We start from the raw sequence: 26,272 nt of genomic DNA, 5'->3' as shown, positions 1-26,272 counted from the left end.
GTGTGACCTTACCCTGCTCCCTCTGATGTCCTCTCAAAACTCTCACATCCTTCTTCATCCTAGTACAGCCACACTGCCTTCTCTCCTATTCTTCAAGACTACAGTATCTGTGAGCAATAGGGTGTTTGCAAACACTGCCTGAAAATCTTCAGGGAACTGTTCAGATTTCAAATTAAAAGTTCCTCAGCCTGCCTTTCTCTGATGGTTCAGTTGGCAACAGTTTCCCCTCCTCTGTCCTCTTCAAATTACTTATAACTGCCTGTCATTAATACAGTTTGTTGTCCTCTGTCTCCCCCACTGTAATGGGAGCTGCAGGACCGCAAGGACTTTCCCCCTCTTATTCATCATGTATCCCTAAGGTCCAGGAACTGGCATATACAAGCTGCTCAGAAAATATTGGTTGAATGAACGTATTACTTTGCCCTAATGGGCCTTTAAAATGACATTTCCTCTCTATTTGTTCGCTACCTATTTGCCTGTCTTGCCTCGCACTTTCCTGTATCTCGGGTGTAGGGCAGGTCCTGGCATGTCGTGGGGGTAGTAGAGTCAGTAAGTAGTTGTTGAATGAATGGATGAGATGACCTGCAACACCTTCAAAAATCTTACAGTCTAGAGTGGAGAGAATCGTTGCTGTCACAGAATAAGCAAGGGGCCGTGAAACCTCCGGAGAAACGGAGATCAGGAAGAGCAAGTCTCAACGTGCGAGCCAAGGATTGTTGCGGAGACACTTGGGCTGCAGGAGGAAAACGTCTTAGCATTGCCAATTCGAGGATCCTGTGGGGCCTGCGCGGAATCCAAAAGAAAAATCGCACACTATAACAAATTGTACCAGGTATGCAGCAGATTACCAGCGTTCAGTAATTGCTCGTTGACTAAGTCTTGTCATAATTTCTGGAACGAATCAAATTGAGGGTAGAGTTCCGCCCTTCCCTCTCGCGGGTGTTGGTGCTGACGAACTACACTTTCCAGCATGCATCAGAACTACGGCGGCCGGGGTGGTTCGCGGGGCGGACTACAATTCCCGGCATGCCGCGCCGTGGCGTCCGCACAACGCGCCCCAGCGGCCTGGGCGAGGGCCTATCAGGGGCGGACGGGCGCGGCGGGCGCCGGAGCCGGTTTGACGGAAGGAGCGGCGGCGGCGGCGGCGGAGGATGGAGGCGGTGGTGTTCGTCTTCTCTCTCCTCGACTGTTGCGCCCTTATCTTCCTCTCGGTGTACTTCGTATCCTTGCCTGAGGCGGGGGGAGGCCGGCCGAGCCCGGCGCCCGGGAGACGGGGCTGAGGCGGGGCCGGGCAGGTGCGCGGGGGCGAGGGCGGCCCGGTCGGGACCGGGACCAGGGCGGGGTGGAACGACGGCCCAGCGAGGGAGGGCCGTCGGGAAGCCCGCCGTTCCCGCCGCCCCCGCCCCCGCGCACCGGCCCAGCCCCGAGCCGCCGGGCGGCGGGCCTCCCTGGCGGGGCCGCGGGGGACGCTGGGGTCCCGGGCGAGCGGATGCGACGAGCCGGCTCCGGTCTCTGTGGGAGACAGCCACCGCCGCCTTGTCGTGGCACCGGGGCCTTGTCGGCCTGGCGCCACCTGGGACGTGGGCGTCGTGCGGGACCGGCTGGGGCTGGGGCCGGGGCAGCCCTCTGCTGGGGACCGTGGGGGGCCGGGTGCCCGTGTGTCTGTGCCGAAACGGCGCCCGCACGGAAGACTTGCTCCTGTGCTGGTCCTCAGGCTGGTGTCCAGGCCAGCGCGCGTGAGGGTTGGACCCGCACCCTGCATCCAGTCTTGGTCGTCCCCCAGTGCACCCTCCAGTTTAGGATACTAGGAAACAAACACGGGGAATTGCGTGGTTTTTCTTTTCCTTGGAATTCACTCTCAGTGCTTTCTGATGGAAGTAAACTTTTTGCCAGAGCATCCCGGCTTTTAGGATGTTTGTAGCGTGAGTTTTCAGCGTGACTTCACGCTGTATTGTAATCGGGCAGTCCGTTGGAGAGAAGGACAGAATTTGCAGTCAGGACCCCTTGCTTTACTAGATGTTTGCTGTGCACAGCGCTTCACCTCTCTCCGCCTGGGGTTTCTTATCTTTACAAAGGGACTTTTTACTTCCCAGCTCTGGGTGTGTACAAGGGCTCAGCCCTCAGCACGGTGCTTGCCTCCCCCGCCCCACTTCAGCTGCACTTTTTACTTGAACTGATGAATTCTAATGAGGAGAACCTTGAGTTGGCTTTGTTTTGTTTTAAGATTTTTTTTTAAAGATTTTATTTATTTATTTGACAGAGATCAGAAGTAGTCAGAACGGCAGGCAGAGAGAGAGGCAGCAGGCTCCCTGCCGAGCAGAGAGCGCAATGTGGGACTGGATCCCAGAACCCTGGGATCATGACCTGAGGAGAAGGCAGAGGCCCCAACCCACTGAACCACGCAGGTGGCCTGTTTTAAGATTTTTAAGTAATCTGTGTAGCAGAAGGCTGGGGCTGGAATTCACAACCCCAAGATCAAGGCTCACATGATGTACCAATGAGACAGTCAGTCAAGGGAGAACCTTGAGTTTTATTGGGTTTGGTGAACTGACAGGGCAGAATCACAGGGCCAAGTTTTGACGACCTATGCCCCTCTTGTGGCCTAAGGATCTGGGACTTGTAGAGAAATGAAACATGAATTTCTGTGTTTGCAGTTTGGAAACTAGGCTTGATAATTTAAAATGGGCGTGGCTTGTACCAATTTGTGTGTATGGAAAAAACGTTAGGTGGAATATTTGACTTAGACAATCAGGTACATTTAAGGGTTTTTTTGGTTTGTTTTTCTTTTTTCTTTTTTTTAAGATTTTATTTACTTATTTGTCAGAGAGATCACAAGTAGGCAGAGAGTGGCGGGGAAGCAGGTTCCCTGTTCAGCAGAGAGCCAGATGCAGGGCTCAATCCCAGGACCTTGAGATCATGACCTGAGCCTGAGCTGAAGGCAGAGTCTTAACCCACTAAGCTACCCAGGTGCCCCTAGGGCATCTTTCGATGAGATTCAGCATATTGCTGTATTTTTGGATAGCTGAACCAGCTTAATTCTAGAGGCAAGAGGTAGAATGGTAGAATATTGTCCAGTAGGGATAGAAGTTTTCTCAGACTTTGAAACATGAAGGAAACGGGTGGAATTCAAAATCAGGCAGGGCAAAGGTGAAGATTCAAGTGTGTTTATGGCATTTCTGGATGTCTGGGTTAAGAAAGAGAGACATACTTAATTGAGGTGGTAGTAGAAGGTCAGATGGGAAACGCCGGGTTAGAACAGATTTTGAAGAGTTTGCGTGTTAAGGTGGGAAGGCTTTCACTTTATCCTCTAGTCACTGAATATTTTTGACATGAACAAATGGAGTATTAAGAAGATGAATCTGCAGAGTGGGTTGGAAATGGGAAAGACTGGAAGGTAAACCACTGGGGAATGGGCCCATGTGGATTTGAAATAGTTCTGACTGTGGGCAGGTGAAAAGGAGGGATTCCTGGGTGGAGTGAAGAGGAGGGCGTTGCCCAGACCTGCGGGAGGCTGCTTGTAGGACATAAAACAGAGGACAGAGAGAACTTGCCATGTTTTGAGCTTGGGCAAATGGTGCTTGTGTCATCGACAGAAAGAAAACACATTTGGAGGCGGACAATCTGTGGAGAAAATGATGCGTTTGACTTGAATTGTATAGAGGTGTTAGAGAGAATATCCATATGGAAATGTTTAGAATTTAGGTGAGAACATTTATTTTTACTTATTTCATTGGACATTTTCAAGCATGAAAGTAGAGACCATAGAGTAATAACCCCCCTGTTTCTGTGACCAACAGTGATTTTCAGCATTTTGCTTTCTCCTTTCCCGGGGGGAGGGGATGTGGGAACATTTCACAGCAAATCTCAGGCTTTGTATCGTTCCGTTGAGGACTTTTCCTTCCGAGTCACACGTCCTCAACGAGTTTGTATGTGGTACTAAAAAACATTTTTTGCTTAATTCTAGTAGAAAGTATATTTAATATGCAAGGTTTCGGAGATTGTAAAAAGTATGAGGAAAACAGGTCATCTGGAAGGAGGCATGGCCAGTGCTGACATAACTGTCCTGTATCGATAGTTTTGTATCTTATTCTTTTGTCACATCCTGAGTCTTCAAAGACAGTTTATGGATCTGTCATAGAGAAACACTTTTCGTATTAGTGGGAATTCAGGTTTAAATTCACATTTAAATTGTTTTTAAAGGCCTTATTTTCTGTTTCTTAACAGTTAGTGTTTGATTTTTTTAGGAACTCCCATTGAACGTTCTCATATGGGTCACTTTAGAATTGAGCATAAGATTATTTTGTGAAAATAACTTGTTGAAGGAACAGAAGTCAGAAAATTGAGTTGTCGAATGAGTGAACTTTACGGAGATAACTACAGTCTTTTCAAGTCAAATCTCATTCTGCGTTGCATTAGGGTTTCTGTCTGAAACTTAAAAACAAAAATTGTTGTTCTCAAAGAAGTCTTATTATTCCTTATCTTGATCCTCAGATAATTACATTGTCTGATTTAGAATGTGATTACATTAATGCTAGATCATGTTGCTCGAAATTAAACAAGGTAAGACATTTCTTTACTCATTTCCGGCGCTAAAGGTAGTTCTGCACTTTCTGTGTCAGAGATTACTTACAGATAACCAATGTATGTATATTTGATTTTGAAGTGTTTATCTGCTTATTCATTGGAATGTTTGTAGAGCTGTGTTTTTGCAGTATTTTAGATCATGAAACTATACTAGAGGACCTCCCCAGAAATTTTCTTTACAGTGCTTCTTCCTGTGCCCACCAGTACTTTACGAGGGAAAGGCTCATTAGGAGGGTAATTGTCTTTGTCTTCTGTGTCTAAACCCATCCTACCTGCTCGTGACAAAAAACCTCAGTCTTTTTCTTTTTTTAAAGATTTTATTTATTTGACAGAGATCACAAGTGGGCAGAGAGGCAGGCAGAGAGAGAGGGGGAAGCAGGCTCCCCGCTGAGCAGAGAGCCCGATGCGGGACTCGATCCCAAGACCCTGGGATCCTGACCTGAGCCGAAGGCAGAGGCTCAACCCACGCGCCCCAACCTCAGTCTGTTTTTTGTTGCATAAAAGACAATCTTCTTTTCGTGGCTTGCTGAAAAATGGAATTAATGAGTTGGTTTGTTTCAAGGCCATTTTACTTTTGGTATATAGTCAGAACTTGATGTTGCTAAGAATACTCTTGAGTTGCAGGGTTGTGTGCATGGAGGAAAACCAGTTAGTCCTGATTCATTTTATGGGCTGAGCAGACAGAAGAGCTTTCTGGATAAAAGTTCATGTTAACAATTCACTAAATACTAAGAGGTGCTTTTGGCTTGACCTAAACATGATTCTGTGTGTCTTTTCACCTCTTCATCTACTTAACGAGGGGAAAAAGTCACATGTGGAAAATTAAAATTTCTAGTAAACGATACTCCTCTTGTTTTCTTTATTTTGGATTTTCTGGAACATGGCTTAATATAATGACAGATTTTAAATAAAAGATTTTGTATATATCCGCTGTACTTAAAGACTTCTAAAAAAATTGAGATGTAATCCATATTATATTAGTTTCAGTCCTCCTCACCTTCACAAGAATGATTAAATATATATCTTACCAGCTGGATTGTATTTCTTTTTATATTTCTTGCTTATGCAATATTTTAGGGGGCATTTAATTGGGTTTTCTTTTATAAAAATAAAAATTGAAATGCAAAGATAAGATTACCTGGATTTTTCTTTTTTTTTTCTTTTTTCTTTTTTTTTTTTTTTTTTTTTTTTTAGATTTTATTTATTTATTTGACAGAGAAATTACAAGTAGGCAGAGAGGCAGGCAGAGAGAGGAGGAAGCAGGCTCCCTGCTGAGCAGAGAGCCCGATGCGGGACTCGATCCCAGGACCCTGAGATCATGACCTGAGCCGAAGGCAGCGGCTTAACCCACTGAGCCACCCAGGCGCCCACCTGGATTTTTCTATTGAGAAAATTACCCTTCAATTTGAAGTTAAGTCATTTTTTTAATGTAAAATTTTATTTTTCTGAAGGTAATATTTGCACACAACTCATCAAAGATATTACAAATCTTACACTGAAAAATAGCAGTCTCTGTCTGACCCCTTTGAATCATATCTGTCACACTTTTTAGGGGAAGCTGATTTCCACACTTGAGCTGTTAATTTTTTTTTTGATATTTATGTCCATATTTCTTTTATATACTCGAACTGCTATTTCTTGATTTATCATTTTAAGTATCCCCTATTGACTTCTGAGGCAATATGATAGATTTAGTTCTTAGGTACCTCCTTCTCTGAACATCACCTCTCCTATTTTCCTTTTTGGGTTAAATTGATATTCAGTGTTTGTGTTTACATTGTTACTATGTAGTGTTAAAATAACATGCTAGGGGAGCCTGGGTGGCTCAGTGGGTTAAGCCTCTGCCTTCGGCTCAGGTTGTGATCTCAGGGTCCTGGGATCGAGCCCCGCATCAGGCTCTCTGCTCAGCAGGGAGCTTGCTTCCCCGTCTCTCTCTCTCTGCCTACCTCTGCCTACTTGTGATCTCTGTGTGTCAAATAAATAAATAAAATCTTAAAAAAAAAAATAACATGCTAATTCTTTTTTAGTATTGAGCCTCATGATAGGACAGTCATCATATTTTTCTTTCTTTTGTGTTTTTCTGGATAGTTTTCTCTTTCTCTCTTACGTTTTTAAAATTTCCTTAGTTTTCACTTACCTGTTATGAAGTCTTTTGAGATACATCTTTAAAGTTTTCCTGTACTATTTTCTACATGGGTCAAACATTAAAATAATCTATCAGGGGAGCTCTTTTCCAGGTGACCTTTCTTCCTGACACCACTTTCCTCTTGCTGTGGTCTGGACTGGCCACTTCCAGGCCCGCCCGTAGCCCGCATCCTGGGATACCTGGTTTGGGCCCTCCTTGGAAGTCATGTCTCCCTTCCGATCTGCTGTTCTGTTTTGCTGGAGTAGCTTCTTGAGATATGGTACATGGGGTCTAAATTTGGAGGCCTTGCCTGTTTGAAAATGTCTTGTCCTTACCTTCGGCAATAGTTTCTCTGAGCAAAGCGTTCGTTTGAGGTTGGCGAAGATTCTCTGTCAGAGTTTGAAAGACATTGGTCTCCTGACTTCTGTCATTCACATGGGGCAGTATGATGCCCTTTTGATTTCTTACCTTTTGATGTGACCTTCCCACCCCTCCCCTCCGTCTTTTCTCTTCCTTGTTCTCTCCAGGATTTTGGGGAATTTTGCAGGGCTTCCCCTTTCTGTGCCTTCCCTAAGGCTTTTTTCATGTGCTGTTTCTACCTTCTGTGGCTCTTTCAACCTGGCACATCTCTTCTTTCTTTGATAATGTGTGCCCCCACCCCCACCCCCTCCCCCCCACACCCCTTTCCCCTCCCTTCTTTTTCAACAACTGGATAATTCATCTGCTGATTATCTGCTGTTCTATTTTAAAAGTTTTATCTGTTTTTTTTTCCCTACCTTTTTGTTTCAAGTTCCCTGTGCTTGCTCTTCTGATTTTCTAGGGTGCATACCATTTTACGTCAGGTTTTTGTTTCTAAGAGCTTGTTGTCTTCTTCGTTCAAGTTTGAGTTTCTTAGCGCTCTGAGAATCTTGATATCGTGGTTTTTTAAATTTCCTTGTGCTTCCTCCATTATCTCTGTTCCCTCCAAGCTCCTTAACCCCTGTGTTCTCCCCTCTCAAATTAGAAGCATTCCTCGATTTTTGGTACTGGCTGTCTGTCCATATGCAAGGGTAAAGCCCTGAAATGCTTTACTGGGAGACAGACTCCACTGTCGGGTAATTGGTATCTTCCTGGGCTTTTGTTGGGGTACCGGACGGGCAGTTGTTTTGTCTGTGTTCTTTCTTGTGCTGTTAAGTTACTCCAGGGGAGAATTTTCCAGGCTCCTGCTGGGGGCCATAAGCCTAGTGCTGATTAGGGGAAGAACAACACATTGCTAAGGAGCTAAGGAGGGAAGAGTATGAAAACATAGGGCTTGGTTGAAAGTAAGTAAAGCAATCATCATCCTGTTAAGTATTGCCTTCTAAAACTTTTGCTTCCAGTTGGTCTATGGAAAACAAGGTAAGAAATAGAGTTTGGAAGCTCCTGCTGTGTGGACGGAGGGCACAGAGAGAGGGGAACTGCCCCCTCTCCCTAATTCTGTGAAGCAGGGATTGTCAGCTCTGCATTACAGATGAAAAAGGCTGATGAGAAAGTCGTGGCTCAGAAAGGGCAGACGACCTTCTTAAGATTGCTAAACTCATCAGGAGGCTAGAGGATGAATTCCACTCCAGGTTTGACTCTGCAGCTCGCACCTGTCAGCAGTAGACGCAATTGGTTACACTTAAAAAAAAATCTGTATTACATATAAAAAGTTCCTGTTGATTTCATATTAGGTCTAAGGCCTAGCAAATCCCCTTTTTGTTTTTAAAAACAAGTTTCTAAAATCTTAATGCAGAGAACCCTGGATCCTGTGGGTTTGGGCTTACACTGTATTGTTCTACCACTTAGGTAGCTTTGTAACCCAGGGCAAGTTACTTAAGCTCTCTTGAGTTTTTCCCATTTCTGCAAGTGCAGGTTACCAGTTTGTGTCTGCATGAATATATTAACTTCCTTTAGAAGAAAAACCTCTATTCTTATGGGAGGAAGATTACTAGTGAATGGAGGACCTGCTGAAATAGCTCTCTTGTGCAGGAGAACTAAATAGAGTGTCGCCCAGTTGACAAGGGGAGCATAGAGGGCAGTGGGTACTGCCCAGCCAGTAGCTGACATCTTGGTTCATTACCACATCTGCTCAACTTTGAGCTGTTAATGTGATCTATTAAAGAACCCGTGTGTGTGTGTGTGTGTGTGAGAGAGAGAGAGAGAGAGAGAGAGAGAAATGATTTCCATCAGGATTCTAGAGATTGGAAGATGTTTAAGATTGATATTCTGACTTTCAAGGCATTATATATCTGGATATAAACCACCCCAAATTAGAGTAAGAGGCTTTAGCATAGATGTTGGAATAGAAAGTAAATGATACTCCATTTTCCCTCTAGTTGTCATTCATGCCTCCTTTGTGAATGAATCTGAACCTTTGCTCAGGATAAAACGTAATTGAAATTTAAGGCCGTTATTTTTAAACTGTGCCCTGATGTATTTGCATGGGGTATGCAGTTTCTGCAGTATGCAGATTTGGGTCATCTGAATCTAAAAATAATCTTGAACCACGAGCTTATAAATTCTGTGTATTCATTGATTTAACTTCAAATAAAAGGTGCATTCAGGAAGAGCACAGGGGCAGATGTAATACTGTGTTCTTCCCTTGCAGTGGGTAATCCCAGAGTTGATTGGCCATACCATCGTCACGGTATTAATGCTCGTTTCACTGCACTGGTTCATCTTCCTTCTCAACTTGCCTGTTGCCACTTGGAATATATATCGGTGAGTATAGTTTGTTTACAGCTTTGCGTCATGGCAATTTAAAAGAACATTTAAAAAAAGTAATAGCTTGGGGCGCCTGGGTGGCTCAGTGGGTTAAGCCGCTGCCTTTGGCTCAGGTCATGATCTCAGGGTCCTAGAATCGAGTCCCGCATCGGGCTCTCTGCTCAGCAGGGAGCCTGCTTCCCTCTCTCTCTCTCTGCCTGCTTCTCCGTCTACTTGTGATTTCTCTGTCAAATAAATAAATAAAATCTTAAAAAAAAAAATAGCTTTTTCTCCTGTAATAAAATATGTGCCAGTCATGAAATAAATGACAGCAGAATGCTACATTAAATCAGAATACATTTTTATTTTCTTTGGTATGCTGGGCAAGTAGCAATTTGCATGATCTACTCTTGTAAAAACATAGATTTACAGGTATAAATTTAGACAATATGGAATGTTTAGTTGAGTTGTCTAAGGAATTGTGTGGTGGTTTCCATTAAGAATGACCCAAAGTTGGGGTGCCTGGGTGGCTCAGTGCGTTAAGCAGCTGCATTCAGTTCAGGTCATGATCCCAGGGTCCTGGGATCGAGCCCTGCATCAAGCTCCCTGCTGGGTAGGGAGCCTGCTTCTCCCTCTCCCTCTGCCTGCCACTCAGCCTACCTGTGCTCTCTTTCGCTGTCAAATAAATAAAAAAGCCTTAAAAAAAATACCGGAAGACCTTGTTTAAAAAAAAAAAAATGATCAAAAGCCTGAGAATGTAAGATTCTTTTTTTTTTTTTAAAGTGTTGAATGGGAATTTTTTTTTTTTTTTAAAGATTTATTTGACAGAGATCACAAGTAGGCAGAAAAGCAAACAGAGAGAGAGAGAGGAGGAAGCAGGCTCCCTGCTGAGCAGAGAGCCCGATGCGGGACTCGATCCCAGGATCCTGAGATCATGACCTGAGCTGAAGGCAGCGGCTTAACCCACTGAGCCACCCAGGCGTCCCAGAATGTAAGATTATTGTTATTTATTTATTTATTAAAAGATTTTATTTATTTGACAGACAGAGATCACAAGTAGGCAGAGAGGCAGGCAGAGAAAGAGGAAGGGAAGCAGGCTCCCCGCGCTGAGCAGGGAGCCTGACGAGGGGCTCGATCCCAGGCCCCTGGGATCATGACCTGAACCGAAGGCAGAGGCTCTAACCCACTGTGCCACCCAGGTGCCCCAGATTCTTGTTATTTATATCTGCAGGTTTTAATTAGTGTATATCTGGAATGCTCCAGAGAGACTTTCATTTTAAAGTCTGCAGACTAGATAATGTCAGAATTCTAACTTAATGAATTTAGGAAGCTTTTCAAAAGCTTGGTGTAAACCCTTATTGGATGTGATAGTATAGTTGAGCACTTGTACAGACAGTATGTATTTTCTTTAAAGAACTGTGGGATAATCTTGGCAAACCTAAGATTATTTTTAGTAGTTTGCTGTTCTGCTAAATTTTTAGGTTTTGTTTGGTTTTCTGTGCTTGTTTTTTTTTTTTCTACTTTTATCTAGTTTTGGGGTAAAATCATCAGCTGATCTTGATTTGTGGTTTTTAATTTTTATTCATTTTTTAAAAGTTTATTAATCTTTAAAAAATTAATTAATTATTATTTTTTTCTTTTTAAAGATTTTATTTATTTGTTAGAGAGAGAGAGAGAGAGACAGAGCACAAGCACAGACACAGAGTGGCAGGCTAGAGGCAGAGGGAGAAGCATGCTCCCAGCCAAGCAAGGAGCCTGATGTGGGACTTGATCCCAGGATGCTGGGATCACGACCTGAGCTGAAGGCAGCCGCCCAACCAACTGAGCTACCCAGGTGTCCCTAAAAATTATATTATGTTTAGTAATCTCTGCATCGCATGTGGGTCTAGAACTCATGACCCTAAGATCAGGAGTCACACGCTTTTCCAGCTGAGCCAGCTGGATGCCCCATACCTCTGAGTTTTTAAAAGTGCAGTTAGAGGGCTCCTGGGTGGCTCAGTTGGTTGAGCCTTTGGCTCAGGTCATGATCCATCGAGTCCTGCATCGGGCTCCCAGCTCCTTGGGGAGTCTGCTTCTCCCTCTGACCTTCTCTCTGATGCTCTTACTCATTCTCTCTCAAATAAATAAATAAAATCTTAAAAAACAAATTTAAAAGTGCAGTTAGTAAGAATGACAAAGAAAATAATAAAGGAGCGGTGGAAAGAGGCTAGGGAGTACATGGTAACGGAAGGCCTGAGGATGAGGAAGTGAGTGGATTTGGGGCAATGAATTTATACATAAAGATCGTGAGATTAGAACCTGAGCTACGGAAGAGAGTTTAAATCTCCATACCTTTTTTTGGGAGGGAAAGACTTAATTTTTCTTTCCAGTTTCTTTTTGCTCTTCTGTGGTCATCCCATAGTCCAACCCCCTGACCTGAGTTCAGTGAGAAGCATGCGCTTTTCACCCACCTACTAAGGTGCAGGTCTGTGCAGACCTGGTGCACAGCTCCATGCCCCTGGGGTCCCTCCGAGCAGAACGTGAATTGGGGAGTGAGAGCGGGACCCTCTGAGGCTGGATCTTAGCCATGTCTCAATGTACCCCATCAGTCCTCTGCAGGCCCCAGCAGGTGCCAGAGGAAGAGCAGGCTTGGGTGCAGCTGCTTTATGCAGAGGATAGACTATAGCAGGAGGCTCTGTGAGTTTTTAATGGGGAGGACAGTAGAGTCCATGGCTTCTCTTCCCTGTCATCATAGAGATTGTGTGGGTTTATTGCCCTGATGATGGCTGCAACAGATTGATGGTTGTTCATAGATTTACCTTCTCTTTAGAAAGGTTGGGGTGGGGACACTTGGGGGGCTCAGTCGGTTAAGCATCTGCTTTCGGCTCAGGTCCTGATCCCAGGGTCCTGGGATCGAGTTCCGCCTTGGTCTCCCAGTGGGGAGCCTGCTTCTCCCTATGCCTCTGCTGTTCCCCCTGCTTGTGTGCACTCTTTCCCTCTCTGTCAAATAAATAAAATCTTTTTAAAAAACAGAAAATAAAAAAAGGTTAAAAAAAATAGATGGCTCGTTTCCTCTTTTCAGACGTCTATGCTTTATGCTTTTGGGGCTGCAGACATCTGAAATGGACTCTGCCGCAGGACAAAGAGGCAAAACACAGGATAACAGAATATACTAGTTCAGTTCGAGGTAGACTGAGGTGCCGGAGGAGCGGTGGGAACTCTGGCTGGGAAGAGAGGCAGATGGCTGCGCTTGGGCCGCTTGTGGAGAGTTTGTGTGAGTGGAGCTGTGCAGGGTGGGTGAGGGGCTCCCCCTGGGCATGTTAGAGGTGGGGAGGGCTGGAAGGGAAACCAGGAGGCAGATGTGCAGGGCAGATTTAAGGACGCATCTGGCGGCAGTCACAGAGATGAGGAATGGGAGCAGATGAAGCACGGGATGGGTCACACAGAATCTTGGTCCATGGAGTTGGTATATAAATATGAGAGTAGTAGTAGCGTGGAGTTCACCCATTTCGATTTTTTTTTTTTTTTTTGAGAGAATGAGAGAGAGCGTGAGAGGGGAGAGGTCAGAGGGAGAAGTGGGCTACCCGCTGAACAGGGATCTCGATACAGGACTAGATCCTGGGCTCCAGGATCATGATCTGAGCCGAAGGCAGTTGTTTAACCAAATGAGCCACCCGGGCACCCCAAGTTCACCCATTTAAAGTATTCTTTTAGAACGTGTAGAGATTTCAGCAGCCATCACCACAGTCTATTTTAGAACAGGTTCATTACTCCAAAGGAAAGCCCCCTCTACCCATTAGCTGCCACTCCTTCCTGCCCTCCCCTCCCCAGTCAGCAGCCACCCTCTACTTTCTGTCGCCCAAGATGACCTATTCCACACAGACGCATCCTAGAGGAGAGTTCAGTACGTGCTCTTTTGTGGCAGGCTTTTCTCACTTGCTGTTGTGTTTTCAAGATCCATCTGTGGGTGGCTGATGTCCGTTCTTCACTCCGTTGTGTTTCTGAATGATAGCCCACTGTATGGGTAGACTACGTTTTGTGTGTCCATTTGCACTGGATGGGCATTTGAATTGTTTGTTTTTGGCTGTTAAGAGTAATTCTCCCGTGAACATTCATGTACACGTGTTTGTGTGGAGATCCATTTTCATTTTTCCTAGGAGTGGACTTTTATCTAGTTTTGGGGTAAAATCTAGATAAATTTGGGTCCTCCGGTAACTTTGTTTCACCTTTGGATGAACTGCCTAGATGTTCAGAAGCAGCTGTGCCAGTTTACCTTCCCTCCGGCTGTGTGTGTGAGGGTTCCATCATTTCCACGTCTTCACCAAGCTGTTGTTGTGTGTTTTTATTTAAGTCCTCTCCACACCCTGGGTAGTGCTCGAACTCATGACCCAGAGGTCAAGAGTCGTGTGCCGTTCCACCTGAGCCAGCCAGGCACTCTGTGTCTTTTAACTTGGCCATCCTGCTGGGTGCGGTGTTTGACTGTGGTTTTGATTTATATTTCCCTAATGACTAAGGGAATTGAGGACCTTTTAATGTGCTTAGTAGTCATTCACGTATCCTCTTAGTATGTTTTGAATAGGTAAATTGATCAAATATCTTTGCGAAGACTTTTCTGGAAGCATCGTGTAGTATCGATTGGATGGTGGAGAAGAGCCAGGAGGGTAGGGAAGCCCGTTCAGAGTCTGGGCTGAGACTGTGCAGCTGGAGCGAGGTTGGGATGCAGGAACTGGAAAGACCAGCTCTGTGGAAGCAGGATGAGGAGGGAGGAGAAGGGTGGGGTGGAGAGAGTCTGTGAGGACCACCTGGAAAATGGTGACAGTGCTGCTAGGTGACTTGGACATCAGAGGAGGACAAGACTTATCAGAGACAGAGCTGAGATGTCTGGACACTCACGTGTCAAGCCCTCCACTCAGCTCTAGGTGGGCTGCAAGATTTGGGGGAGAGTTTCAGATTTGTGGGACTCAGGGACATTTGGTTTCACAGAAGTTGTTGAGAAACTGTGTGTGGCAGGAAAGATTCGGTGACAATGCAAGGTTGGGACTCATTGTTTCACTAGTGGCACAGTCTGGGTGTCGCTGCCTACACTTACACTGCTGGACCTTCCGGAAGTGGCCCGATTTCCTCACTTGGAAAGGGAATTGTTTGGGGAAGAAGACTGTGACATACACGATGAGATGAAATAAATATGAAAGCCTTAAATACTCCATGGTATGTTGAACATAGTATCTTCAGGATTTTTTTTTTTTAAGATTTTATTTATTATTTGTTTGACAGAGAGATCACCAGTAGGCAGAGAGGCAGGCAGAGAGAGAGAGAAAGCAGGCTCCCTGCTGAATAGAGAGCCCGTTGCAGGGCTCGATCTCAGGACCCTGAGATCATGATTTGAGCCAAAGGCAGAGGCTTAACTGAGCCATCCAGGTGCCCCTCTTCAGGATTTTTTAAAAACAGTTGAACTCTTCTGAGTGTGTGGGAACACTGGGAGGAATTGGTTCGGAGTTGGAAGGAGGTGCCCATTCATGTCCCACTGTGGCCAGGCCTCCGCCGCTATAAGTACATTTTTGGCTCATGAGGTTATCATTACTTAATAATAGCTTGAATTTGGCCTGTTTTTGTTAAGACTTCCATAAACTTAGACATCAGGTGTTGACTCTGAACTATCTAGTGTCTTAACTAAAGAGGAGTTCTGTCTTCACTGTGGAGGCACTTGCATTTCCGTTCTTTCTTCTCTAAATTGTGCTTATAAGATGGGCGCCATTTATAAACCTGCAGACTGAGGCGTGTTATCTCCAGATCAGCAGGAGCACAGAGGAGGGCTCGAATCTGGACACAGAATCTCTCACTGTCTTCTGTGAAATGGGAATAATTATGTTTGTCACTACTTCTTCTAAAGATCTTGCCTCAGGGGTGCCTGGTGCCTGGGTGGCTCCGGGTCGTGGGATCAAACCCTCAGTTGGGCTCTGCTCAGTGTGGAGTGTTCTTGAGATTCCCTCTCTCGTTCTCCGTCTGCCTCTCTCCTTGCTTGCTTCTGCACATGCTCTCTCTCATGAATTAATCTTTTTCAGAAAAGATGTTGCATTTATTATTTTAGGACTTTGTTAGATAAAGAGGTTTCTAAGAACTTGGTAAGATTGGTTTGGTTTGGAGTCCTCTTTATGTGTGTCTGGTGGAAAATGGCTGTAGGTAATGACCAGATTAGGAGTTTTCTATGGGTGGGTAAAAGGGTCTCTAGCGTGTCACTGTATTTTTTTCAGAGAGCAGGAAATTGCAGTACAAATTAACAAGCATATCTTTCAAAGGAAAACCACGTGGCACCCTGTTCCCATAGGGTCTGGACTTAAGGCTGCTATGATTGGTTCACTTTTCAAGGTTGGCTCTTATTGAATACCTACTTTTGAGTATTTATACTGATGATCTGATTTCCCTCTAATGTGTGCACACCAGGTTCATTATGGTGCCGAGTGGGAACATGGGAGTGTTTGATCCGACAGAGATACACAACCGGGGGCAGCTGAAGTCACACATGAAGGAAGCCATGATCAAGCTTGGCTTCCACCTGCTCTGTTTCTTCATGTATCTTTATAGGTGAGTTTAAAGAGGCCTTGCGGCGTTTCCATGTATCTGATGCCCGCTCTTGGGTGAGGTGCCACTGGCCTGTCGGCCTTAGTGTGGGCGATGCAGAGCTTCGGGAGATCCTGCAGAATTCTGGTGGTTGTGTGCATTTTGTATGTGTCACTGAATCCGTGTGTCGTGGGACCTGCGGTGGAGCTGCTCTGTGGCATTCGTTACGCCTTGGCTCGGAGGCCGTCTTGTGCTTTCTCTTCTTCCCATGTCTAGGCCTCACTGCTGATCATGAGTGGTGCAGGCCGTCCTCCTGGGGACTAGCCCACTGTGGATCTCCTGGGGGTCAAGCATGGAGAGCTGAGAGTTGGCCTGGTCTTTGTCCATGGTGAGGACCTGAGCATGGCGCTGCCTCACCAGCATCCCTGGTGACCCATTCTGGTGGAACTGCGTCAGCCTTCCAGTCGCGGCACATGGGACATGAGGGCCCCCAGCAGAGACTGGCCCTCAGACATGGGATGCCTCGTTATGTCCCATGTTAAACTGTGTTGTAGAGATAAGCGTGCCATTTACTCCTTTATCTGTCCCAGGCTGATGGATAGAGCAAGGAAGAGAAACAAGATCATTGTGCACATATGATTTGATGAAACCTTTTGGAGGCCAGAAGTCAGACTTAACCTTTGTATGCAAGCTTACCTAGATCATGCCTATTCTTTTCCCTAGGTAAATTTAAATTTTCACACAGGCATGAGGACTCTTAGGAAGAACTTGTGTTGAGCTAAATTTCTATCATTCAGAGGGTTCCAGTAATTAGAAACTGCATAGAGATGGCAGTTTTTAAAAATTGCTGTTTTGTTTGAAAGAGTTTTGAAGTCCGAGCCATTCGTCTGCCTGATAAAGCAGGCTTTCTAAAATCCTTTCACTGGGCTTAGTCCATCCACAGACTTAGATTTGGATTGAAATTAGGTTAGATTCTTTAGTTTTCATTATTGGTCATATTTAGTTTTCTTAATTTTTTTAAGAATTATTAATTTTTATTTATTATCATTAATTTTTAAAAAAAGATTTTATTAATTCATTTGAGAGAGAGAAAGAGATCACAAGCAGGCAGAGAGAGAGGGGGAAGCAGGCTCCCTGCTGAGGAGAGAGCCCGATGTGGGGCTCAATCCCAGGACCCTGAGATCATGACCCGAGCCGAAGGCAGAGGCTTTAACCCACTGAGCCACCCAGGCGCCCCATTGTTAATTTTTTTAAAAAGTAATCTCTAAGCCCAGTATGGGGCTTTAATTCCTGTCCCTGAGATCAAGAGTCCTATACTCCACCAACTGAGCCAGCCAGGGGCCCCTTTCCTGGTTTTTAAAATACAGAAAAGCAGGGATGTTGGGCAATAGAGGTTACCAAAAAAAAAAAGAGGGGTGCCTGGATGGCTTAGTGGATTAAGCCTCTGCCTTCGGCTCAGGTCATGATCTCAGGGTCCTGCGGTCGAGCCTTGCATTGGGCTCTCTGCTCAGCAGGGAGCATGTTTCTTCTTCTCTCTCTGCCTGCCTCTCTGCCTACTTGTGATCTATCAAGTAAATAAATAAAATCTTTAAAAAAAAAAAAAAGAGGGGCTCCTGGGTGGCTCGATGGGTTAAAGCCTCTGCTTTCGGCTCAGGTCATGATCTCAGGGTCCTGCGATCGAGCCCTGCATTGGGCTCTCTGCTCAGCAGGGAGCCTGCTTCCCCCTCTCTCTGTCTCCGCCTGCCTCTCTGCCTTCTTGTGATCTCTGTCAAATAAATGAATAAAGTCTTAAAAAAAAAAAAAAGAATTCATCTACATAGACATTTAGATACATTGCTATCTGTAGACATCTATGTTAACTAACTTGGATTTAAATATAGATAAAAATAATTTAAAAACTGGGATAAAAAAGCACACTGGTATCGTTTTCTGATTCTCATACTGCACCTTACATTTTACGTGTTTAATTTTCAGTCCTTACTTTATTTTTTTTTTATTTTATTTTTTTTTTTTTAAAGATTTTATTTATTTATTTGACAGAGAGAAATCACAAGTAGATGGAGAGGCAGGCAGAGAGAGAGAGAGAGAAGCAGGCTCTCCGCTGAGCAGAGAGCCCGATGCGGGACTCGATCCCAGGACTCTGAGATCATGACCTGAGCCGAAGGCAGCGGCTTAACCCACTGAGCCACCCAGGCGCCCTCAGTCCTTACTTTAAAAATGAAGAAGAAAGAGCAAAGAAGTGTACTAGTAACACGATGACACACCCCTTTGTAACATGAAACTACCTGAAGGTGTCTGGGCCGCCAGAGAGAGAGGCTGTGGGCAGGGCTGGAAGCAGCGTTGATCACAGTAGAGCCCTTCGTGGGTGTGGGGGTTGGGGGATGCGGGGTCTGGGAGGAGGATCCTGCCTAGTAGACGCCAAGTCCTGGGATTTGAAAGTGCACACGAGTCTCCGGGTGGGCTGTGGTTGGCTTCACGGTAGTGGGACGGAACTGGAAGTGGGCGGAGGGGTTGGGGCAGGTTGAGGGGGACCCCACACAACCAAGTGTTAGGTAGGCAGCCTTCGAGGCTGGTTTGGGAGACACCACATCCCTCTTTCTTGCCTCACGTTCTGAGCTTGTGTCTTTTACCTTGCTGTGGCCTCACCCCTGGTTGTCCCAGCAGCTTGCACCCCGGACGAGGGAGCAGTCTCAGAGGGCACGCTGGTCACACTTTCTCCCTCTCGTGGCTGCTCCTGTGTCTGGTGGCTTTATTCCCAGTCATCTGGTCCCTCATGCAGGCCCCCCAGCTGGTCCTTTCCGGGTCGCCTGCTGCATGGTGGACGCTCAGGGTTTGTCCCATGGAATTAGAGGGGGAAATACCCATCTTCTTAGAGAGTGCTGGAGCCCATGCCATTGGTGTTGGGTTGGGTGTCGGCCTAGTGCAGGCTGGGCCTGGCCACTTACTCTGTGACCCAGGGCTACTTTCTGAAGCTCTCTGCGACTCAGTTTCTTCGTCTGGAAATGGGATTGTAACCAGTACCTACCTCACTGGGTCATGATCTGGACTAATTGAGATAACACACATAAAGCACTTGGGTTTGTGCTGACCTAACTTTAATGTGCGGACATCTTTCCAGAGTGTGTGTTTGTGCTGTGCACGGCGTACACTGATGTGGTGGAACTTGGACAAGTAAGGACACCATTAGTGCTCTGTGCTCTGGTCCTCTGCTCTTAGCACAGCCAGGCTGACATCAGTACAAGGACATGATGGCGGTCCTGTCGCCGCTGTTGGCTGTGGTGGTTTTAGCAGAATGTACTGGATAACTGCCATGGTCCCGACATTGCGCCTGGGGGGCCACACAGAGCCTGGCGCAAAAGCGGGGTGCCGCTAAGCTCGGTGCTCAGTGCCTGCAGGGGCGAGTCCTGAGCCCGCCCTCCTAGCCGCTGTGCAGTCTGTGCAGGGGCATCCCAGGGGGACAGGGATCAGTTCTTGGTCCTCGGGACGGCATGTGTGAGGTCCGGCTGGACAACTAATTTTGGTTTGTTTTCTGGCTGTGGCTGCTTCTGAGCTGTAGCCCAACATTGGTTTTAGGTTACGCTGCCACCCCCTCCCCAGTTATTTATTTTGGTTACATGAAAAAAGTCGGGGCTTTGAGGGGCCCTAAGTAGATACTCTTTTTTTAAAAAAAAGTGCCAGTGGTTGCTGAGCCTCGGAGACGTGAGCCCGGACAGAGCAGACCTCGTGGGCACTGTGCTTGGGAGACGCTGGTTAACACTCGTCTCTTCTCTCCGCAGTATGATTTTAGCTTTGATAAACGACTGAAGCCCGAGGAGCTGTGCCCGAGTCCGTCTGCAGCACGCAGCCCGGGAGCCACAGGCGGCAGAACTCCTCCTCAGAACCGCAGCCATAGCAGTATATTTTTTCCTCTTTGAACAAAAGAAAAATATTTTTGCTGTATTTTTACCATATAAAGTATTTAAAAACACGAATTGAGTTTTTGTAGATTTCTGGTTCTCAACTTTAGCCCAGACCCTGACCCATTTCTCATCGTCTGTGTGCTGAAGATTGTCATCCGTACGTAGCGGTGGGAGCACCACGCCGGCCTCGCGCGCCAGAGAAACAAAGGACACACGTCAAAGGGAAAGCCCTCCAGACGCTCTGCTGAGAAGGCAGAGTGCAGAGCAGTGCTGTTAATCTGGGCAGAGGAAGAGAGAAATTATCCCTCTTGCGGCAGCTTTGTTGATTTAATTCAGTGTAAAGATGTATGGGACTGTCAGCTCAAAGTCTTTTCATAAGAATGTTAACAGAAAATGGCATTTCAAAAAATATATCTTTCTTTGCAGAATCTGTGAAACCCCATAAGCCATTTGTCCAGTTATGATGTAATTCCTGCTTCTAGAAAGAAAAATAAATCAAAAATTCAAACTTTTATCAAGAATTTTCATTTAAAGCCACTGCCTTCAAAATCACCTTCAAACCTATTCTGGCCTCAGATACATTGCCTGATGGGTTTGGAGAGGTGATTTGGTAGAAGATGCTTATCAGATTAGAGCAGGAATAGCCTGGTCACCAAGTGACCACGGAGCCATTACCGTGCCGCCTCTGACCTGCCGTGCCCATGTCCACCCTGTGACCAGGGACAGGCTGTCTCGCGGACGTGGAGCTCCCCAGCCAAACTCTGTTCCCTGGAGCCGGGCCTGCTCTTGGGCTTGGCGTGAGTGTTGAGCTCTTGGGCTCTGTTTGCTGGGCAACGTGACCCAGCTATTGATTCTCGGTTCTGCTTCTTGCCCTGGTGTCGCCATCTGGAGCCCTGGCCTCGAGGTCGGACACAGCTGTTTCACGGCAGAATCCGAGGGAGTTGCCCATGTCCGGGCAGAAGTGGGCAGCTATGCAAGGTGTGGGGTCACCAAGAGGTCAGACGCCACGTGTCCTTTCTGTCCAGGAGTCTGAACGGCCTGGGCAGAAGTCCCAAGACTGATTAGCCTGACTCCCTGGATAGCAGGGCCCAGCAGCTGGCCGCATGTGGCAGAATGGGGACTGGTAGATGAGGGAAACTGTGGCTGTCGGCCTCCAGGGCCTTAAGCCCCTCCTGGTGATGGGTAGAGTTGATGCCCAGAGCCAAGCAGCTATAACATGGAAGTGACTGGGCGGGGGGGTGAGGATGACTTCCTTACCTTTTCCTTCAGAGCCAACTTCTTATGCCTTAAAAAACCCAAAACAAACCAACCTCTCACTGGCTTTTTCCCCCTTTTCCAGTGCCCGCAAGGCCCTGCTCAGGGTTTTGAAGCCATGAAGCCATGGGGGGACTTCAATCCCAAGAGCCGAGAGACAGGTCCATGCAAGCTGCCGAAGGTGGTGGAGGGTTTGCTCTTCCCTGGAGAGTCTTCTAGGAGGCGAGTGGAAAGCCACGTAAGTGGCGAGCCTGGGCTGTCCGCTGTTCTGAAACGCAGACTGTGGTTGAAAAGGGACAAAGTCCCCGATCTTGAATTGCTCGTCTGCATCAAAGCCAGGAGATGGGGTGACTAGTGTTTGTATTTTCTCGGGGTGCCTGTATAAATGATGAAAAGAGGGGAGAAGCACGGACTTCAAGAGCTGGGATTAAGGTGCCAGGGATTCATGCTCTGCTTTCCCTTGAGGGGAGCCCTGCCGAGACCTTCCTGTTCCTTCCGTCTCACTGCTGCTTAGAGGGAAGGGAGGCTGGACATGTCCTTGGGATCTCTGTGTGGGCAGGACCCAGCACCCACAGGGTGCTCCTGCCTGCAACCTCTGCACCTGCATTGCATCCTGTTCCTCTGTCCCTGTCCTTGCCAAGTGCTGAGGAAACCAGACTGGGGACACGGCCTGCTCCTCCAAGCCCAGCAGCCCCTCCAGCAGTTCTCCTGCCTCGTAGGCAACAAGACCGGTAGTCAACCTGCTTCCTCTCCCAAGGTCATTCTCTGCAGCTGAGAGCAGAGGATGCCTCCCATGGACCTGACTTTGCTGGCACCTAGCGTGTCCTCTGCGAGGTCAGCATTTGTGGTCGGGAGTCTCCTCCCGCTGCCACCACCTGACCCCATGGCTCCCACACAGAGGCCCTGAGTGACTACTGGACGAACAAAAGGGTCTGACAGTATGGTTCCATGGCTCCTCCGGCAAGAAGTACGTCTGGGAAGGAAGGAAGGCACGGTGGAGCGCCACAATTCGGGCCCCCGTTGTGCTCAAGATAGTCCCACTGAGACCTATGCGGCCAGGATTGGAAACCAGTGCCCCTGCTGCCTTGTGACGGAAACCAGAGTCATGGTGGTGACAAGATGCCGGGCAGGTTTTTGCCTGGCTTGCAGCTCCTGCCAGCGAGAGAGTGGAAGGACCATCGGGACACGGGCCCCTGGAGCTTGTGTTGAATGGGCTCCTGTGGCTTCCAGAGTCAGTGAGGCCTGTGCTTTTCAGCCAAGCCTCTTGTGAGAGTTCTAGGAGTCCATGGTCAACGTGTTTCGCTTTAGTTAAATATCTTTGGTCCTGAAGTAGCTGAATTCCCAAATGAAGGTCATTCCCAGCTGAAGGGTTGGCACCGTGATCTGTGGTTATCACTTGAGATGTTAGACTATTGCTGTCCCGGGGGTTGTTCACGGGGTACTCAGTCCCGCATTGGGCTGCTCTTTCAAGCCTGTAGTAAGAGCTTTTTGTGATCAGTCACTGCTCTGGAGGCTGGTAACCATGGTCCGGCACGACTCTTCCTTGGGGACCTGTGACCAAGCAGTCCTGTCATCTGCACCAGGTCCCAATGAATGTTAGCACCTCATCAGAATGTCCACTGGGCAGACAAGGTCCCACTCCCACTGGGACTCCTGTGTGCACGACCTTGAGAGGGCATGGTAGGAGTCCATGTGACGCAGGAAGGTGCCTCCCTTCTGTGACTGCTCAGGGGACCCGATCTCGTCCCTTGTCGGCTGCTCAGGGGACCACACGCTTTTGGGGCGAGGGTTTGGCACTTGAGCTTCGGGAAGGGAGCCTGAGTCCTTCCTTTGTCTGTTTTCACAGCTCAATACATGGAAATTGATAATCTCTCAGTGAGGATGTGATGTGGAATCAAGTCAGATGAGGAATGAATCTCCTTGGAGGGCTGATCTTACCGCTGATGGGAGGAGCCTGTTTCAGAGAGGGCAGGCACGGCCTGTGTGAAGCTGCACCCAGCAAAGCTGCACCCAGCAGCTCTCCGAGAAGGGGTGTGTCCTCTCCTTCTCAAGGAGGCTTGTGGGGCAGGGCTGGGCCACATGAGGCTCCACTGAGACAGTAATAGGACTCATTAATGGTGCTTGGTCCTTTTGCTCTTACCAGTTACGTCCTTGGTTTATCTATGACCTACCCCAAGGTTGATGTCATCACACCTGCAATATTGTCATATTTTTGTACGCATCTCTGTAAGACAAGGGTCCTTGAAACACATGACCATGGTACCAACAGCAACACTGCACATAGACTGCTGATTCGTAGGACTGAGGTGGTGCTCACATATCCCCCTTGGCTCAGTGGTTGGTTGGTTGTGCCTGGGACCTGGACAGTCTGTTTCATCTGGCTAACGTCCCTGCATGTGCTGGGCTACCTCTGGTTTCCTTGCAGTATGCAGAAACCAGGTTGTGTGACCTAGCCGTCAAGTGGTAGAAGCCCCCATATTCTGGATTCAGTTGGTCTTCAAAACTCATTTGCTGATTTACCGCGTGTCCTCTGAGGCCACAGACCCCAGCATCCAGTGCCATCAGCTGCCGCTGTGGACGCGGACACCTGGCTCTGGCAGGTGGAGGAACATGCCCGGAGCTTTGCGTCAAATGAGAGGATTGAGTCGCGCTCAAGGACTCCAAAACCACGATTTTAACCACTACTCTTAATATTCACAAAACAATTCGAAGATATTCCAATTTATTGTGGGGGCTCTCCTCTATAGAGCTCTGTGAGTCTGTTTTATTGATTGTTTGCATCATGTGGGCAAAGTTCTCGATAAAATTTCAAGTGTCCTTTTCTTCTCTGATCTATGCAGTTAAGTAGGATTGGTAAAGTGGGCCCTTCTCCATCTTGGACAAGTTGATCAGTTTTTAGCCTGAGGTGACTGGCTGTGACCAAGGGAAGTTCACCATCGTGGTCAGTGACGCTCAGGCACCCCCAGACCAGTTGCTTTATTTCAGTCCTCTGCCCTCTGTAAAGTTGGAGTCGGAGTGTCTGCCCCACGCAGCTAAGCAGCAACTGGCCCGAGGTGAGCACCCAGGATGCCAAGGCAAACCATGGTGTACATCATACTCCTCCACGGCCAGACACGTGTGCTGTGCCTAGTCCCTCCTAATGCTTGCCTGCTTTTAACTCCTGGGCTCCTGGCTGAGGAGTAGAGCACAGTCCTGTGGCTCAGAACCCACCAGGAAGGGGCGCCTAGGAGGCTCAGGCTGTGACGCATCTGCCTTCGGCTCGGGTCATGGGTCCTGGGATCGAGTCCCAGGTCTAGCCTCTGCTCTGCAAGAAGACTGCTTCTCCTGCTCCCTCTGCCCCCGCCCGTTCATACTCTGTCTCTCAAAAAAAAAAAAAAAAAGCCTTCCTTAAGTTTTAAGTTTTTGGAAAAACAAGACATCATTAAATGATGTAACCAAAAATCATCCACTTTTAAGTTGGAGGAGCGGACTTGTGTTTTAAAATACAGCTACGGGGGCACCTGGGTGGTTCAGTGGTTAAGCATCTGACTCTGGATGGCGGCTCGTGTCGTGATCTCAAGGCTGTGAGAGCCTCATGTCAGGCTCCATGCTGAGTATGGCGTCTGCTTGAGATTCGCCCCCCTGTCCCAAACATAGGCCCCAACTCTGGGATTTGTTAAGGCTGGAAAATTCTGCATCCCAGGTTCTGGGGTCTGGCAGGAGAGCTTAGTGTAGATGAATAGTCTTGCACGTCCAAGTCCGCAGAGTAGAGCTGTTTTTAAAGAAAACAAGTGGAAAGACTTCTCCCACCTGTTCCTCCGGACGCTGCAGACTCCCAACTGCCGGCCCGGCATGGGCTCTTCACGGGGACGTCCTTCAGGGCAGGACTCTGCTGCTCGCGGGAAGCCTCCTCAAGCTCACTTCTGCAAGAACTCTCCCCAACGGGATGACTGCTTTTCTTTCCCTTTTCTCATAAACACAAATGTGCTGTGAGTTTGTATATACGCAATGCTTTCTCCAAGATCTTTTCGTATTAATTAAATAGGCTCCATGCCCAGTGCAGAGCCCAAAGTAGGGCTTGAACTCACAACTCTGAAATCAGGAATTGGACACTTAGGCAGCCGAGTCACCTGGGTGGCTCTTTCCACGGAGATCTCCAAATAACTATGCAACAGGGCATCTGGGGGTTCAGGCGGTTCAGTGTCTGCCTTCCGCTCAGGTCATGATCCCGGAGTCCTGGAATCGAGCCCAAGGTCTGGCTCCCTGCTTGGCGGGGTCTGCTTCTCCCTCTCTGTCCCTCTCCCCTGCTCCTGCACACGCTCCCAAATAAAATCTTAAAAATGGTTATATAATTATTAGGAAAGAGATTTTAATTTCAAACTGAAAGTATATTTTCTCTATTAATCAACATATGCAATTCCTAACACGTGGTGTTAGATACAGTAATATTTTTTTTAAAAGATTTTATTTATTTATTCGACAGAGAGAGATCACAAGCAGGCAGAGAGGAAGGCAGAGAGAGAGGAGGAAGCAGGCTCCCTGCTGAGCAGAGAGCCCGATGCGGGACTTGATCCCAGGACCCTGAGATCATGACCTGAGCCGAAGGCAGCGGCTTAACCCACTGAGCCACCCAGGCGCCCAGATACAGTAATATTTTTGAGCAAAATGGGGCAGGCACGTAATTCCTTTATAGTCAGGATCCTGGGGCACCTGGGTGGCTCAGTTGGGCACCCGACTCTTGATTTCGCTCATACTGTGATCTCAGAGTTGAGAGATCGAGCCCCACATCAGGCTCTATGCTCAGTGGGGAGTGTGCTTGGGATTCCCTCTCCCTCTGCCCCAACCCCCTGTGCTTGCTCTCCTTCTGAATAAATAATTCTTCAAAATATAAAATCCAAGTGTTCTCTGAATTTTCCTCAAGTAGTCCATGATTGCACAATTGCCCTTTATTTTTTTCAAAATTTTTTAGTAATCTCTACACCCAACATGGGGGTCGAACCCACGACCCCAAGGACTGAGTCACACATTCCACCGACTGAGCCAGTCAGGCGCCCTTGACACAACTGCTCTTCGAAAAAGACACTGCAACAGGTGAAGAGATGAAGTGGAGAACACAGGTAGGTATGTGGGTGTCAGATTCAGCCAATCAGCCATTTGAGGTTGGAAGGACACAAGGATGCTCAGCGCAAGG

At 47.3% G+C, this 26,272-nt stretch overlaps 1 protein-coding gene across 2 annotated transcripts; it reads left to right on the top strand.

The window, feature by feature from the left end:
* Positions 1-1,063: 1,063 nt before the first annotated feature.
* On the top strand, positions 1,064-20,362 carry CNIH4 (cornichon family AMPA receptor auxiliary protein 4). 2 transcript variants are annotated; one of them, XM_059412925.1, is made up of 5 exons: positions 1,071-1,220; positions 4,492-4,560; positions 9,318-9,430; positions 15,833-15,973; positions 19,726-20,362. In XM_059412925.1, the coding sequence occupies exons 1-5, from the start codon at positions 1,152-1,154 to the stop codon at positions 19,751-19,753; spliced, it is 420 nt and encodes a 139-aa protein (XP_059268908.1). In that variant the 5' UTR covers positions 1,071-1,151; the 3' UTR covers positions 19,754-20,362. The 2 variants fall into 2 exon arrangements, with proteins under 2 accessions (XP_059268909.1, XP_059268908.1); XM_059412926.1 differs by lacking the exon at positions 19,726-20,362 and having other exon boundaries at positions 1,064-1,220; positions 15,880-15,973.
* The last annotated feature ends 5,910 nt before the right edge of the window (positions 20,363-26,272 follow it).

Source organism: Mustela nigripes, chromosome 10, assembly GCF_022355385.1.
Source record: "Mustela nigripes isolate SB6536 chromosome 10, MUSNIG.SB6536, whole genome shotgun sequence".
Classification (NCBI taxonomy): Eukaryota; Metazoa; Chordata; class Mammalia; order Carnivora; family Mustelidae; genus Mustela; species Mustela nigripes.
This window is presented reverse-complemented; position numbering and strand designations above follow the sequence as displayed.